Raw genomic sequence first — 16,670 nt, forward strand, 5'->3', positions numbered from 1 at the left:
CCCCCCCCCCCCCCCCCCCCCCTTAAAAGGGAAAACTTAAGGAATAATGAAGATATATATATGCATGTGTATATGTGATAAAAGTACTATTGCCATCGAGTAAGCCACTCCTATTCAGCGCTGAGGATAGTTCCCATGCTAGGAATGTACAACTACTACAGATACTGTGCTTACAGTACAATGTTTCCACATTGATGGTCTACTCAGCAAGTCTAACTTCGATCTGGGTTTATGTAATTTTGTAATAATAGACTGACTACTATTACTGGATAAAGTCAAGTGATGGTAGGCAATTGTTTGTATATAATTTTAGGTTCTTCTTTTTTTTTTTCCCCCTTTTCTCTAATTGCCCAGCGAATAGAAACGTAGCAAGCATTGTATATTTTCAAGAGAAAAGGGAGAAAAGAGAAAAGAAAAGAAGAGAGAGGGGGAAAAAATCATGATACTTCACTATTAGAACATACTATAATCTTATAGGATACGTATATTAGATTTCTTGAGAAGTGTAAGTCCATCAAAATATTATGATGTAACACGGAGCCACTACACAGTAGATCTTGGCTAGTTTAGAAACCCACCTCATTTAACAAGCTGCACCAGGGAATATCTCTACTTATATTTCGAGTCATTCGTCGCCATTGTGTATCGGCTACCTGGCAGATAGTATTCTCAAGGGTATTGGGCTAAAAAGGTCTTCTTTTCCAGATAGACTGTATGTAGCTGTCGCTCTCAATCCACATAAGCAATGCATGAAGAACACATAAGGTAACCTCCCTAGAAAGTCCCCAGCTACTATAGTGTGCCATATCTGATCCCAGTACCAGATTAAAAAGTAGTTTCAGATTAACGACTAAGATAATCTCTATTTCTATACGCTCAGACTCTAACATTTGATACTTGAGTTTCTAGGCAGCGAAGACTTTCGACGAGATCTATATAATCAGTCTCGCAACTATTGGCTAGCTCATGGGTTCTATTCGGTGAACATCTAAACTAATGATTTCCGGTCTTCCTAACAATAAATCCTTTTGTCAGAACGTTGCCTAGCATGCACCTGGCTTAAATATAAATTCGATACCTCAACTAAAACCCCTGCTTCTTTGACCTAACCCAGTTTAACCAATTACCCATCAGGGCCTTTTTTTTTTCGAGCAGGGATCTTGTATCTATTAGTCTGTACCTACATAGACGTGAGCAGTTCCCAGCAAACCACTGAGTAGTCTATATAAGCTTGGGGCGTTGACTCATCCATATATTGGTAGCAAGTTTCATGGAGACTTGGAAAATTGTGCATAGCTCATGAGTTCGTACAAACATAGTTAATCATTAGTATCATAATCATTATCCCATGAGGTTGAAACCTTGCTCCTAACATCTATTACTGTACAAGTGTTCTAAACGACTATAGGTAGCCAGTAGTTGTATTAACACCCGAGGTAAGTCTTTCTTTAGGGTGATCCCATGCAAGCATAGGTCCATAGGTGTCACGACCCTGGGCTGTGAGTATTGGATTCAACAGCTTGGATAGTGGTCACAGCACGGATTCTTCCACACATTATAACATTTTGCCCGAGCGGCACCCATTTCACCTCCCTCGGGTTGAGGGCAGCATTGGGCTTTCCTTGTTCATCACGCTTTGAATCCGGACTTACTGGCACCCCGCCACTGCCCAGATATGTCGGCGCGACAGTTACAATGATAGAGTCAATAAATTCCGTATATTCGGGGTTCAACAGCTCGCTCAACACAGTCCCACCACCTTCAATCATCACACTTTTGACCCCCTCCGACGCCAAGGCGCGTAAAATGGCTTCCCAGCGCAAACGCCAATTTTGATTATACTCCACAATTCGGAGAAAGTCACCTCCGTACCCTTTCAGCATCATCAATTTCTGAGGGTGGATTTGGGCCCCTGGTGATACAACCACCCATGGTGCCTTGCCTTTCCCTTCAACCGCTGTCCGCAGCATTCTGCATTCGGGATGAACGGGCCATCGCCCTGTCGGGTCGATTATGACCGGCCGCGGTTGCCACATTCGCCCAAGACCGCCAAACCCTCCTGCACCTTCCAGCCTACAATTCAAGCCCGGGTTATCAGCCAGCACAGTCCCGACACCTATCAAAATAGCATCATGGCGTGACCTTAGGTAATGCGTCATCAATTTTGCCTCCGGCCCAGAAAGCACTGTCTGCATTCCTGGGAGCAGTGATATTTTGGAATCCATGGATGATGCATATGACAAAGTAACGTGCGGAAACTGACGTCTCTCGTCATATTTTGGGAGATAGGGTTCGAGAAAATCTAAAGGAAACTGAGGGAACAGGAGCGTGTCTGGCGGTAGGGGAGAATCCTGATACGTTTTTGGTGGTGTTGGATTGGTTGGTGCTTTACAGTTACCATCAGTAACCCTTATCCTCACAATGCCATGGCCCTTCTGGTATTCATATCCATCATGGGATATGAGTTTAACTTCCGGGTTTTGTATTCTCCATTTCGCAGAGACATTGCGGACGTCCGTGACAGTGCAGAATTTCCCCCCTGCTTCGATAAGCTTCTCAGGTTCTTCCTGGAACTTCGTGTATATAGACGAAGGCAAATACCCTTTAATGGCCTCTTTGCGAGCAAATTCCATAAGCCCCGAATTACGCTTTACTTTGTCAATGTAATCAAGGTCATGCGAGTGTATAGGGCTGCTTCCAGGTGTTCTTGCGATAGTCACCGTGGAATAGGCTCCTTCGAAGCGCACAACTTTAATCTGAAAGTTGCAGATACCACCCTCACGTACCCTCTTTTTCCGAGGACGCTTACCCTCTGGTAGAGGTCGAGTCTCGGATGTGCGATGTGTTGGGCGTCGTAGACGACACATATAGTAGTCCGTTGTGCAGTGGCCTTCTTTGCTGGAGTTGGACCTTTGCTTAACCCACACATTATCGATGTATGGCCAGTATGTTTCAAATTCCTCGAGGCTAATCTCGATTGGATCTTTGCACTCAAACATCACTTGTCGTATTCTTGCGAGGTTTGGCGGGTTGTTTATAAGGTTGTAACTAGTTGGAGTGCCCGCATCCTCCGAGGGGCCAGCAGTGGCACAATTGCCATTCGACTCACTTGATCCAGCGTGTCGTAAAGTGGTCTCATTCTCAGCTGCCATAGTTTCATGAAAATTTGAAGCAACGTGGGGCCTTGAGCCATCTCCAGACTCTAGTGAGCTTGTTTGACTGCCGGGATTGTGCGTTGCAGTGTGATGGTGATTGCTCGCCTCCATCGTTTTTTCCGATATTGACTCCAGGGTAGGCGTTGCCAGTACAGTAGTTTCATTTTGTAAGGGATATGCGTCAGATTTGGAGGATAATGAATTTGCGCTCGTGGTTGACACGTCCGAATAGTCATGGCCCATGTCGGGTGCTTAGAAATTGGTCCCTAGTAGTCAAAGACTGTCCTGAGGTGCATGTACAAAACCTCGGTTTGGAGGGTCCCACATCGGTTGGCAATGATTTCAATTCATGATTAATCAATGGTATAGATACATACATCAGTGGTAGGTTTAAGAACTGGAGAAATATAGGTAGGCTCGACGTTTCTTCTTAGTTTGCAATTGCCCCGTTCAGCGATCTTCTATGCTAAACGTTAGGTGTCGGTCTGCATCGCATTGACCTATCCGCCCAAGGAATCCTTGGCGCAACCTCGACGACCCCGGCGCGGAAAAAGTCCGCCTATAAGTTTACCCTCCGAGGTCCATCCGAGTAGATGTCTATATAGCACCAACACTACCTACAATTTGCACACATCATGATTCTGACCAATCCGCACACAGCTCGTACGAGGAACGATAGTAGTAAGTTAGGTAACACCAAGCATACTCTGCATAACAACTACCTAGTGGAAAACATTTAATATGCCCCGATTTCTGCGCCAGCACGGGCAAGCGTCTCGTAGACTCTGGGTGGCAATTTATACTTCACCATGCCAGAAAAGATCATAAGATCTTTGGCCATTACCAGTAACTCATCAGCTAGGCTTTGTCTGATTTCATTTTCGTATGTTCCAGAGCGCAGTCGTTCTCTTTCATGGCCAATACATGTGATGCTCCACATTACCACATGCCCAATGTTGCGAGAGATCATTGTGGGAAATGATGAGAATGCTTGAGCTGCGCTTCGGATATAGGGCACCGAGCCTCTAGCCCGAAGAGGAAGGATATTCAAGGCATTGATGGCCTGCAACAACACTGTTAGAGACAAAAGCCTAGAGGGCAAAGGAAAGAAAGTAGAAAAGAGCAAGAGTCCTTCAATTTGTCATGGATGATGGTACTTACATCCAGAGCTGGAGTCCATTTTCCTGCTTCAACCTCAGCTTTGGCTTCCATCATTTGAAGCAACAAACCACATGCATCACGATTGACTGGGCGGATTCGTTGGTAGTACAGAGCATTCATATTGTAAATACTTATAATGTTTCTTGCCAGAGCCACTGGGTCTTCCACTGCCGTCAAGCTGAGGCTACTGCCAGGTTCCCTAAGAGCCTCTTGCCCAGAGGCTTGGGCATCCTGCTGTTTTGTCCGTGGTTGTAATGGCTGCAGCTTCAAGGAAGGACCCCCCAGTTCGACAGCCACAGAATCAGACAGTGCTCTGTTGATGATATCAATCACACGATCGTAGTCTTCAGCGAGATGGTACAAGAGGACGGCATCCGTGATTAAGCCCTTGTCATCAGCCACAGCTGCCGCTTGCACAGTTATGGTTTTCAAAAACTCCTCTTGATCTACCAACTTGATCAAGCCAATCCGTTGTTCGATTAGCCCCTTGACTCTGGTTCCATCGGAACGTACATCCCCAAGCAACCTGGCGAATTCCCGGGTCTCCAAGATATATTCGCGCAATGCTTCGTGACACACCGAGGCTTGAGACTTTCCTAAGGATCCTGGAAGGTCGGCGTTAAGGCAAAGCAAGGAGAAGTAATCAATTGCTGCCTCCACGAGTCCGGTACGGAATTCCTTTGTGTATTGTATGACGAGATAGCCGAAGTTGATCTGTGGATATTGTTTCACAGTGAATGATACTGCTTCTGTTAGAAAATCCATATGCAGCCAGGGCAGAGAAAAGCGAAGGCCAATGTTACTTACGAATTTCTTCACCTGAAGTGTAAAAATCAGATACGCGCAAAAGGCCATAGTAGGCCAAAGCAATTGCAAAGTGCACAGCGCTGACTGGGGCGTAAGAACCGAGGTAGGAGACAGCTTGTTCAAACATTCCTCCCAGGATTTGTAGGAGGAAAAAAGTTCCATAGCCGCCAGGTCCCTCTTGGCCCTTCCCGAAAACTCGCTGCCCGATTTCAGCAATATCTGTCTGTATATCCTCCAGCCCAAAAACATCTCCTGCAACCTCTTCAACACGATCATCTTCTCTAGCCAAGCTGAACTGCAACCACATCCAGTCTTCAACACTTTGGTTTACACCTTCCAAGCGTCGGCGACTAAGGTCACAGCGTCCGATAATCTTGTAACAAGCCATCCGATAAGGATCGACAGTATTATCAGGAGCATTGCGTGATCGTTGTTGATACTCACCGTTGATTTTTTGCTGTAGGTCCCTTGGTAAACGTCTATTCTGTGCGTAAGTTGTCATATAAGTCACGAATTTATGATCCAATGACCGGAACCCAGGATCTTGGCTAACATATTCTGCAGCCTCAGTAATGAACCCACACCGGAGAAGATAGAATATGAGGATCCAGCAATAATCTTGACCAACCATTTGCAACTCTGTCCCGTCGGGAGCGAGATCCTTCCTCACCGCTCTAAGTCGAATATAGGCGCGAATCTTATTGATCACAGTTGGTATTCCACCAAGCTGCGCTTCTCGAGGGTTTTTAGCAATCACACTTTCAACTTCATTATAGAATAGATTCTCGAGAAACGTCCTGGACCCATCCACAATCCTCTTCCTCAAGCTAATAGCACGGCGCGAGGCCGGTGCTTCTTCCAGATAATCCTCAGAAAATTGGCGTTCCTTCAATGCACCCGGATCTGACGTGTTTACAATGTTTGGAGTTTCTTGGACAATGCTTATCAGCGCATGGTAAGCGTCAAAGAGTTGCCGGGGAACCTTATGCTGTCAGCTGAGAATATAAATTCCAATCAAGTCAACTTACATCGCCTCCGACATGGCTTTCAACTTCGGAGAATTCGTGGAGGATAGGGAAAGTATGTGCTTGGAGTCTAGCGGAGTTTAACAATTGAACCTTATCCGCATAGCGGCCCATCTTTTCCCGTAAGAAATGAAGATCTGAAGACTGAGTCCCGGATGCCTCGCTTCGTTCTATCGGGGCTTCAAAGAATCGACGGCTCGCCGTTCCAGTGCCGGGTACACCAATAACTGATTTCTCCATACCAGAGCGCCCAAAGACACTCCTATGGGTGACGCCTGGGGCGGTGTCGCTTGATGTGGCACCAAGTTGTTGTTTCGACTGTCGCATAGAACGACCGAACGCGCCTCTTCCATCACCGGTATTATCATCCTTCTGTGCCAGACCGAAATGCTGGAAAATTCTCCGTCGTTGCTCTTCCCAATCTAAATCGACCTTTTCCTCCAAGAATATATCGAAATCTCTATGGATACGAGTAAGACTCTCTGCAATCATTGCATGGCGGCCGCGTTGTTGTATATTGCGCAAAAACTTTTGATTGTCGGGGTCAAAACTCTCCTGTTCTTTCGTAGGGCCTGATACCAAGGCTTGGTGGTCTAAAGATCTAAGATCCCGCAAAGTATGTCCTGGTGAAACTCCAGATGCAGCAAGGAGATAGTGACTGTTATGATTCACAATTAGTTATTTTGTAAAGCCATGGAAGGGATACTAAATCTGATGAATATACATACGCTTTACTGTTCTGTATATGTTGTGGACCCTTTGTTCCACCATTACCAAGTTCTCTTGCTTTTCTTCGGATATCATCGAGGCCTAATTGAAGACTAGGTAGCTCTTCGTAATTGCTGCTTCGCCCTATTGTAGAAAGTGGTCGTTTTTTACCACGCTCCAACAAGCTGTTGAAAAACGCTGGCTGCGTGGATTGATTAGGAGGCCGTGAGGATTGGGTTACATTAGCCTGCATCTGGCTCTGCCCAAGATTTGAAGATGGGTTAGACTGTTGCTGGGGTTGCGGCTGTCCGCTAAAAAGTGATCCAGTTGATTGACCCTGAGTGAATGTATTCCCTACAGAATTCATAGGGCTATTCGTCGTAAAGAGGGCCGATGGCTGTGTGGTGGCTCCCAGTGCACCCCCTCCAAATAATGAATTTGAGCTTGTGGATGCCATTGAGCAATAAAAATAGAGAAAAAGGACCTTTTAGCAATCATAACAGTGTTGGTGTTAGTGAATGAACCCTGTTTCATAAGAAAGTGGGGTAGAATTATACAAAAGCCAGTGGATGGAGGAAAATGCTCACTGTTCTAGTCACACCAGACAATCTTGGACATCGGACTTGGTAGTTCTGTTGTAGGCCTTTGCACTTGATGTTTAGAAACAGCTCTGCCGCGAACTGTATTTCCAAAACCAGCTTATCCCGGAATTTCTATTTCACCGAATGCTCAGTTCTCAAGTCCACAGATGGTGTGTGCCTTAGGCTCACTAAAAAAAGAAAAAGAAAAGCTCTTTCTACAGCAACACAATCCAGGTTTAATTAAGAGCAGAGTAGTACAACACTTCCTATCTTCTTGTCCCTAGACTTCCCTACATTCTCATATTAGTTTCGGCAATGCCCGTATTCCAAAGCAAAACGTTCCGTCGTGCTACAACAGCTTCGTCTTCACTCGGGGAGCGGATCGGCGAGACCTACCGCGCTAGATTGCCCAAGCATCCGTTTCTTCTCTTTGGGTTCCCCTTTGTTATGATAATAGTCGCCGGGTCATTTGCTTTGACCCCTGCTGCTGCCCTGAGATATGAACGGTACGATCGCAAGGTGCAGCAATTAAGCCAAGAGGAAGCAATGAATTTAGGGCTGAGAGGGCCAGATGGGGAAGAGGGAATCAAAAGGAACCCTCGAAGACGGATAATTGGAGATGAGAGGGAAGAGTACTATGTAAGTTGAACTATTAACCTATCATTATTGAAGGGCACGCCATTAACAAACTTCTGCAGAGGCTCATGGCCAAAGATTTGGACAACTGGGAGCAGAAAAGGGTGCAAAGATTTAAGGGTGAACCTGATGGGAAATTGTGAATTAACCTTGTTGAGTACTATCATACTACATATTCAGCATTCTGATTATCTCGCCTGTTGGCTGTTTCCGCATTTGTTCATCACAAGAGCTCTGCAGCTGATCAGTTTGCTTCTGTTTCTATATAGATACAGTCCCCTCTTTCCTCTCTCCCACTTGCTCTTGTACTTGCCAAACAGCCTTTGTGGGCCTAACTATCATGTACACATAACAACCGTTTCGCATGCACTCATTTGGTGGTTTCCATACATAAAAGTCTGCCGCTTCTTTTATAGCATCTCCGTGTGTCAGCAGCCTCTCTCCGTAGCATTATTTGAAATTGGAAGCCCCCCACCCTATGTACCTACCCAGTAGTTGTAAGAGGTGACAACTAAAACATCATAAAAGTGAACCTAATGGGTTGAATTGCCTTGACACTTTATTTTGTCCCCCTCGTCTTCCCCACCCCTAAAGCCAAGAAATAAAGATGACACTCATTTATAATATTCATCACTATTATATATACATATGCCCAGACTGCAGAACTATCAGCGTAGATAGGATTGAGTAGGCTGGTATGTCGTTGTCACATCCAAAGAGGACTTGGAAAATAAACAAATTGCAACAACCACAAGCCACACAACTGTGGTAGATTTAACTGCAAAGCGTATATTATTCTAGGTCCCTACGTACTACTATACTTTATAACCAAAAACAAATTATCTTCATTATATGAACTTTTTTTCTTTTCTTCTTCGGTGATCTTCTCTAAGAAGTTGGACGATTTAAAAATACAACCTTTCTCAACTTCATTTATTATCCGCTGTGTGGTTGGTATGGGATTTGTTAATGTTTGTACTGCGGCAGCCTGAGCAACTGAGTATGCCACCGTACTCCGGAGTATGTACAATGATGACCAGTAAAATTTATAATAGGATACTTTCAGCTATATACTGTATAATAACAACATCGTCAGTTATGGCCGACGCGACCTAACTCTTAACTACATCAGAAATATATTAGAAGACAGATATTTGGGAATTAACCCTATGCTCCTCGTATTTTGGTTGCTATGACTAGTCAACTAACGGATGGCCGTGGTGACTGATCCAAGATAAATCATAATAGGGAGCAGATTTAAGAATGAAAACAGTTTATAATGTTGCCACCGCGCTTTCTTCCACCTTCGTCAGGTTCCTTGATGAGAAGATCCAGACCGGCCTCCTGCCTCATGAGTTTTGGCTTTTCTGCACAATTTCGCCGCTTCGCGGCCCTCTTTCTACCCACCATCTACGTCATACCCAGAGAACGTCTTAGTTCCTTCAGTTTTCTTCACCACTCATTCGCCCTACCTGAAATTTCTCGCTTATTGACCCGTTTCCCCTTCGTGCTCAATGATGGTAATGGACCAGTGATTGGCACTGTGTATCAGCCAAACCCCCTCCTTTCCCCCACTTTTTATTTCTAGGACGTCGATTGGCTCAGGAACTCCGTCTGGAGTTGAGCGTGCGATCATTTTTTGGGCCCCCTTATGTGAGATGCGAGCCACAACCGCCGCTGTGGCCAGAACTTCATCCACCTTCAGTACCCAATTTTGTCGCCTTGTATTCGAGGTAGACTGCTAAGCCCCGGAAAACCTAAGATTCTCCTTTTCTTTTACCGTACTGATGGTTTTTATCTACTTGTGATTCGACCTTTTTTTTTGGAAGATCGTCTGGCCTTATCCAACGTTGCCCCCATCAAAGACTTGCTGGATCTATCGAGAATATCAACCCTTGCGCATAGACTGGTTGTGCAATTCAGCGTGTTCTTTACTGTCAAATATCAACAGCACTCGGACACGGTGCTAGTTAAATGTGATAGGGACTAGAGTGCATTGCTTCTAGGCTGATTAGTTCTGTTGGAGAAGTCCTCAGGAAAGTGCCCGGCTGCTGGGTGTTCCCACTAGAAAATTCGAGTCATCTCGAGATGGCAAGCGGGCTTTCTAACTAATTTGAGCACCCGAGCGTTATTGGAAAAGCAAGGGAAAGAACGTTGTGTATGTGAAGGAAATATGTCTGCTATGACGGGTCCGAGATCACCTACTTCTCCGTGGCCTCAGGAGCCACCAAACCTACAAATTACAGGCCACCCTACCTCAGCAGCAATTTTTTCGTTGTGTGACCCTCATCAGTCTCCACTCAACTCCAGCCTTAGTCCTCGCAATACAGTCCCTGAACGTTCGGGTCCTAATTATTTCTCTATCAGCGTAGAGAGTTCCACCACTCCTAGAAAGACTGGTGATACGCTCTCTTATGCCCAATCTTCAATCCCTAGTCCGAAACCACACCTATTACCCACGAAGGCTGTGCTCCATGATTATGCGAATCACACAGGAACTGGCTCAACCGTTGACGAACGCAGAGCGTCTGTGATCTACAGACGCTCTTTAAGTCGTGTCTTGCCGAAAAAGGATTTTATTCCTGACCGATCTCATACCTCTACGAACCTAACTTCTGAAAGTGGTCGCGCCGTTGCAGTTGAACGCTGTGCTGAGTTACTAGAATCCTCACCCAATGATGTCATGCTGCTAGATGTGCGGCCATATGCGCATTTTGCGAAAGGGAGCATTAAGGGATCATTGAATCTTTGCATACCAACGACTTTATTGAAGCGTCCTTCGTTTGATACACAAAAGTTGGCAAATACTTTCACAAATCACGTGGACAAGATGAATTTTGCGAGGTGGAAATATTGCCGTTATATCATTGTCTATGATGCAGGGACTTCTGACATGAATGATGCGGGGCCTCTAGTTAATGTGCTGAAAAAGTTCACGACCGAAGGATGGGATGGGGACGGGCTGATACTTAGGGGTGGGTTCGACTCATTTTCGAACCGATTCCCCGCTCTCCTGCAACAGCAAAGTTCGCCTGCAAAACCATCAAAAAAGCCAACTTCAATGCATATAGACCTACCATCTGTTGCCCCAATTGCTGGGGGCTGTGCTTTGCCTGATTCCTCACATCCTACGATCCCCTTTTTTGGGAACATCCGGCAGCACATGGATCTTCTTGGTGGTGTCGGACAAATCCCTCTCCAGCTACCCGAGAATCTGACAGAATCGTTGAGGCAGTCACTACCACCTTGGCTGCGGGAAGCGACAGATCCAGCAGACCAAGGCCGTGGCGTTTCAGAGAAATTCTTAGAACTCGAGAAAAAAGAATTAGAACGCATGAAACAAGCCCTGACTTATGACAAGTCTTCCGATACTTCAGCAGGCGGTGTTTTCCCGGAGAAGTTCCGTGTCGCAGGTATCGAGAAAGGCACAAAGAACAGATATAACGACATTTATCCTTTTGACCACTCCCGAGTGAAGTTGCAGGATGTGCCGCCTGGGGAGTGTGATTACGTAAATGCAAACTTTATGAAAGCAGAGTATGGCACTAAACGCTACATAGCTACTCAAGCCCCTGTGCCTGATACATTTACTGTGAGTTCCACCGATTCCCCAGTATCCGGTCTTTCTTATGCTCGTTCTCTGCAAACCCTTCTGCCAGCCCTGATATTAGTTTGGCTTACGAGGTCTCAGGATTTCTGGCGTGTCATCTGGGAACAAGATGTCAGGCTCGTCGTTACGTTGACTGCAGAGTTCGAAAGAGGCCAGATTAAGTGCCACCCATATTGGGAGTCTGGGAAATATGGGCCTCTTCAAGTCAACAATTTTTCCCAAAAATACCTCGATATAGATTCTCCAGATTCGCAGGAAGTCAGTTCTCCATTCAAAACAAGCGAGGATTCCGCTAAACCTTACATCATTGTACGGCATTTTGGTTTGTCGCATTCGGCTTTTCCATTTCAGCCACTGCGTGAAGTAACGCAGTTGCAATATCCATGTTGGCCAGATTTTGGCACCACCTCACAACCTGCCCATCTACTTAAGCTGATTGAACAGTGTGATAAAGTCACAAGTGCATCTCCCAGTCGTGACGTAGGGGCAACTGGGCGGAGGCCAGTGTTGGTTCACTGCAGTGCGGGGTGTGGCCGTACGGGGACCTTCTGTACCGTTGATAGTGTGCTGGACATGCTGAAGCGAACACCCGCAGAGAATACAGCACACTCGCAGAACTCTCCAACGGTTGATCATTCTGACCACGACTGCGTGTACGATGGGAAACTGGACCTCATTGCCAAAACCGTAGCTGACTTTCGTACACAAAGACCTAGTATGGTCCAGAACTTGAGTCAGTTCGTCCTGTGCTACGAGAGCGTTCTAGAGTGGTTCGTCTCTCGGATGGAAAATAAAAGCTTGGCATAGTGCTAGTAATACAGCTGGTCGCCTCACTCATGAGTCAGACTTGACTCGCCAAGCACGGTCTTGTTGGTTATGCCCGCTGTTCAGAATCTACACTTGTCTGGTCTCCCTTCATATATGATATGTATACTTAGACGCATTCCTGGGTGTTATCTTGACTTGCGCTTCTACTTATTTCTCCAGGGATCAATTTTGTTCGGTCTATCATAGAATTCGCTAAAGAATTTAGCTATTTACTTGTACCTCTGGCAATGGCAAATTCATGGTCTTTCGCGACAGTGTGCGCAGAAGAAACAGGGCGCGCCACTCTCTTCCAGGTTCAAACTAGAGATTTCTGAGGCGGATGGAATGACAACGAAGGCTACCTGATGTAGAAATTGTTTTGAGAGCAATGGGATTTTTTCTGATAAATGAACTATAACTACGGAAAAGCCCAGTATGAGCAAATTTAGAACATAGGCTCCGGAATCGAAAAGCCAAAGACCATAACTTAGAAAAAAAAATAAAAAGAAAGTTAAGGTAAACTGGATTTTTGTGTCCACAAAGAGGGCGGTATGGGTCTGGATATATCTAGGCATCATTAACTTCTGAATGGCTGCCTCCCCCTCATCCATAAAGATAATTTGGAGTGGAACATTATAATCACTGGATGCTCAGGCAGCCATATCTGGCGGTCAGCGACTGCCTGACTGACTGACAGCCCACTCGATCCTGTTCACATCCGTGCTGATAGTGAAAGAACCTCTTCATTTCTAGGCGGCATATTAGTCTGCTTTTACTGCATGGTCTAATAGACCTGCATCCTTAGATGCTCGTATATTTGCAAGTGCCAGATTCCACCAGCAAGCTTCAATCTAGAGATATTCTTCAGCTTGTTCTTTCATCATCAATTACTTGGGTCCTTCTGAACGAATCATTGAAACCGGTGCCATGCTTCTACAACTCCCTACAGAATTGATACAACTTGTTTTTCAATACTCAACTACGACAGCCTTTCTACAGGCAGCTTTCTCTTGTCGCACGCTCTATGCCATTGCCTCCAACTGCCGGGAGATTTTATTGCATCATCTGTATCAAACTCCCGGGCTGAATGAGGATCTTCTACCTGCCGACTCAAAGCAATTGTTCCGGGTGCTTCAAAAACGCGCTTCCCAGCAACTGTATGGTGCCCAGTTCACTGCAAGTTGCACTTGTTTCCACTTTGGGTCATTGGTCCTTGATGTCAAAGCGTCATCGCTGGCCCCCTCTGAACACCAGACCTTTGCACTTGTCTATAAAGGTCACGAGGACATTCAGCTTTTTCGCACCGAGAATGGCCAGCTTCAGCTTAAAGCTTGCTTGAAACCACAACGACTTCAACCAGGAGTAGTCGAGGTTCTAAGGACAGCCTTTGATGCAGATGATGGCCTCTATGTCCTACAACGCTTTACATCTACAGCTGAAGAAAGCCCAGACTCAGAGCACCCGTTCATCAAACAAGCATTTAATACCTATACTAGGGGGCAGGTCTATCTCATTCGCTATTCCCTCCAGTCTCGCCAGGATCCTGTTCGCGTCTGTACGTTTCCGGACCATGCTGAGTATGAGCCTCTGGCTCTTGCCGCTGCCCACCGAGATACTTTTGCAATCTCCTGGCAGCATTCCCGTGAAAGTGAAGAATATGAAGTAGTGCTTTATAATTCACAGAGCGCATCTAGTGCCCACAGCCTGTCAAGCGCAATAGGTTCGTTTCCCAGTTCTGCTGCTACCTACATTAGGAGAGATAGATTTTGACCAAGTTCCAGATATTGCCTATGATTCCTGTGTCCTTGTAGACTGGACCAAACAGCGTCAAAATGATGATGTACACCTCCATGCAAGATTGGCCAGTCCCCGTTTCGAATGTGAGAAAGGACCTGTGATAGACCTCGCATTCAATGATAGATCAACCCAAATACTCTATTACCACCGAGCCCAAACTTTATATAGGTCATTCCAAAATATCGAAAGAATTAATATGAATTCTTTCCCGGTCCAGCCTACATTATATCAGAACTCATCCCTGGTGCAGTTCTCAGATTCTTTGCGTCTTCTCTTCTCAATCGCCATCCCCTTTTACGGAACACATGCAACGCGAGTGGAGGAAAACGGCCATTCCAGATGTCAGTGGAAATACCTTGCCTTCGGAATAGCCACTCATCGCACGGAAGATTGGACCGTCGCATGCTTGTTGAAATCCGAAGCATTCTGCTCATCTGAACATTGTGGGCATGTTCTGAACCTTGAACGCGGGCGACGCTTTCTTAACTGGACAGTAGTTGCACGACTTTGGGGCTTTCAGGATTCGAATAATTCCCTCGGCTGTAAAGTTGCCACTTCGAAACATGGCACACGGATTGCTGTCGCTAACTGGAATGTCTTGTACATCTGGGCATTGCAACCCAGTGCACTCATCGAACAAAATTCCAACGGATATTACCCATCTTTGCTGCAGTCCCCAGGCTCGGCAATGGTTGAACTGCGACCACTTGTTATCCCACTATACGCAGTATGCTTCAAACTACGTTTTACAGATGTGGAGGACGAATTGTTGGCTATTACAGACCGAGGGTTGATGTATTGGAATCTTGGCCCGCTAGGAAGAGGCCAAAGAAATACCGAAGAGCTACCCGCTTGGGGTGATTCGGTGTGATCTAAGCACGCTAGGTTTGTGGGAAAGCAGCACGGCTTTTGAAGTTCTCGGTTAACAAGCTATTGTATGTACCTGATCCTACAGTGCTAATAGGAGTATCGACGAGCAGGGCACACATTTGTTAGCTGCGGTATCATCGAACATATCCATTTGGGGTATAGAGAAAGTTCTATAGTCCATGTCCCGATGAGATAATACAACTGCCGTACATTAGTCCCCGATGCACTGTACGTGGCAAGCAGTCTACTTTAAGAGGTAGAAAAATATCTAACCTTCGGTGCCTGCTAAACACTATGGTACTTAGATAATAATGGCAAGGACCACCATACTAGCAGCAGTGTATTATTTCCATTTACATGGTAAACTTTCAATATGTAAGCGTCACGGGCCAAAGGAGCGATATTGGGATGCATGATCGCAAGTCCATCGCTCTCACACGAGAGATTACCTACAATCAACGCATGGCTAATTGATCTCCGGTCTCATGATGTAGCAGCAAAGATTGTTGTGTAAGGCAATGAATTAAGGGGACCGCTTCGAGAAATTCGAGATTCCGAAACTCTTAGCCAACTAACCGCTCGGAGATCTAGAATATAGAAGTTACTACTAAAGACAGTACGTGTGCCAAAGATTGCACATGGGTTTGTCTTAGAACCTTACGTTGTATTTCCTGATATGCTTTGACAGTTTTGGTATGTCATTCTCACTTCTTCTCACTCTCCCTCGTCCTCTTTGATGGCAGGTTCTCAGGACAAATAATGGCAACTCTGAGTGAATAGTGGGGAGGACCGGCCAAAAAAAATCATTGTTCTTCTCCGCTACCAGACATAGCCAGAAATGTGATGAGGAGGAAAACCCACCAATACCTGGTAGGATGCAAGATATGTCAGCCTATTCTTGATAGAAAGGTGGATCTAAGATATACAAAGCGCGTACTTCTGAAAGAATGTTTTCTCAGCGACATCTTCAGGGTTTGTGCCATCTGGACTGACAACAACAGGGCGATTAAGATGCGGTCGAGGTCCAGCTTCGAGAGGGATGAGTTTCATAATGGGGCTTGTAGTGTTTGATGCAACGGTAGACTCGAGTAATGATAATGTCAGGGCCACTTGGTAAACTTTATTAGAAGAATCGAGATAAAGCTGAAGCATTGGCCTTTGTCCATCACTTCCTGCGATGGCAGACCAAGACGTGAGAGTCCCGGTCCATTGTTCGGGGTCGATCCCATTGGAGGTATATAGGCCGATACGCACTAGGGTTGGTGACTCAAGTTGTACCGCACTTGGAGGTGAGTAGGATATCACGTTGGACTCTAAAGAAGTTGGATCGTAGGAGACGCGGGCGAAGACCGAAGGTTCAGAAGATGTTATGGGCCAATAGAGAATATCTGTAGAGATGCGTTGAGAAGGGTATGGAGTAGTAGCCTGAGCGTATGAGTTGACGGCAGAAAGTATCGAGATTATGACGGTGGACGGGCGCATGCTGAATAGATCAATGATGGTAGGAGGCGGA

The 16,670-nt window shown here is 45.8% G+C and overlaps 5 protein-coding genes across 5 annotated transcripts; 2 read left to right on the forward strand and 3 right to left on the reverse strand.

Annotated features, from left to right (window-relative positions):
- Window positions 1-27: 27 nt before the first annotated feature.
- On the reverse strand, window positions 28-3,633 carry F9C07_2146763 (riboflavin-specific deaminase). Its single transcript, XM_041287305.2, has one exon. It carries the CDS (start codon window positions 3,396-3,398, stop codon window positions 1,485-1,487), a length of 1,914 nt encoding a protein of 637 aa, XP_041150616.2. The 5' UTR covers window positions 3,399-3,633; the 3' UTR covers window positions 28-1,484.
- On the reverse strand, window positions 3,634-7,603 carry F9C07_2281192 (nuclear pore complex protein An-Nic96). The gene is made up of 5 exons (XM_041294941.2): window positions 6,877-7,603; window positions 6,152-6,806; window positions 5,124-6,105; window positions 4,317-5,059; window positions 3,634-4,218 (listed from the first exon to the last, which is right to left on the reverse strand). The coding sequence occupies exons 1-5, from the start codon at window positions 7,311-7,313 to the stop codon at window positions 3,892-3,894; spliced, it is 3,144 nt and encodes a 1,047-aa protein (XP_041150617.1). The 5' UTR covers window positions 7,314-7,603; the 3' UTR covers window positions 3,634-3,891.
- Window positions 7,604-7,752: 149 nt separating this feature from the next.
- Window positions 7,753-8,216, forward strand: F9C07_13457 (cytochrome c oxidase assembly protein cox16, mitochondrial; the record flags this gene model as incomplete). Its single annotated transcript, XM_041294948.1, has 2 exons — window positions 7,753-8,076; window positions 8,136-8,216. The coding sequence occupies 2 exons, from the start codon at window positions 7,753-7,755 to the stop codon at window positions 8,214-8,216; spliced, it is 405 nt and encodes a 134-aa protein (XP_041150618.1).
- Window positions 8,217-10,547: 2,331 nt separating this feature from the next.
- On the forward strand, window positions 10,548-15,158 carry F9C07_2201146 (uncharacterized protein; the record flags this gene model as incomplete). Its single annotated transcript, XM_041294949.2, has 5 exons — window positions 10,548-10,603; window positions 10,696-11,665; window positions 11,765-11,992; window positions 13,607-14,210; window positions 14,272-15,158. 5 exons carry the CDS (start codon window positions 10,548-10,550, stop codon window positions 15,156-15,158), a joined length of 2,745 nt encoding a protein of 914 aa, XP_041150620.2.
- Window positions 15,159-15,960: 802 nt separating this feature from the next.
- On the reverse strand, window positions 15,961-16,639 carry F9C07_13455 (uncharacterized protein; the record flags this gene model as incomplete). Its single annotated transcript, XM_041294942.1, has 2 exons — window positions 15,961-16,024; window positions 16,095-16,639. 2 exons carry the CDS (start codon window positions 16,637-16,639, stop codon window positions 15,961-15,963), a joined length of 609 nt encoding a protein of 202 aa, XP_041150621.1.
- Between the last annotated feature and the right edge of the window lie 31 nt (window positions 16,640-16,670).

Source organism: Aspergillus flavus, chromosome 7, assembly GCF_009017415.1.
Source record: "Aspergillus flavus chromosome 7, complete sequence".
NCBI classification, from domain to species: domain Eukaryota; kingdom Fungi; phylum Ascomycota; class Eurotiomycetes; order Eurotiales; family Aspergillaceae; genus Aspergillus; species Aspergillus flavus.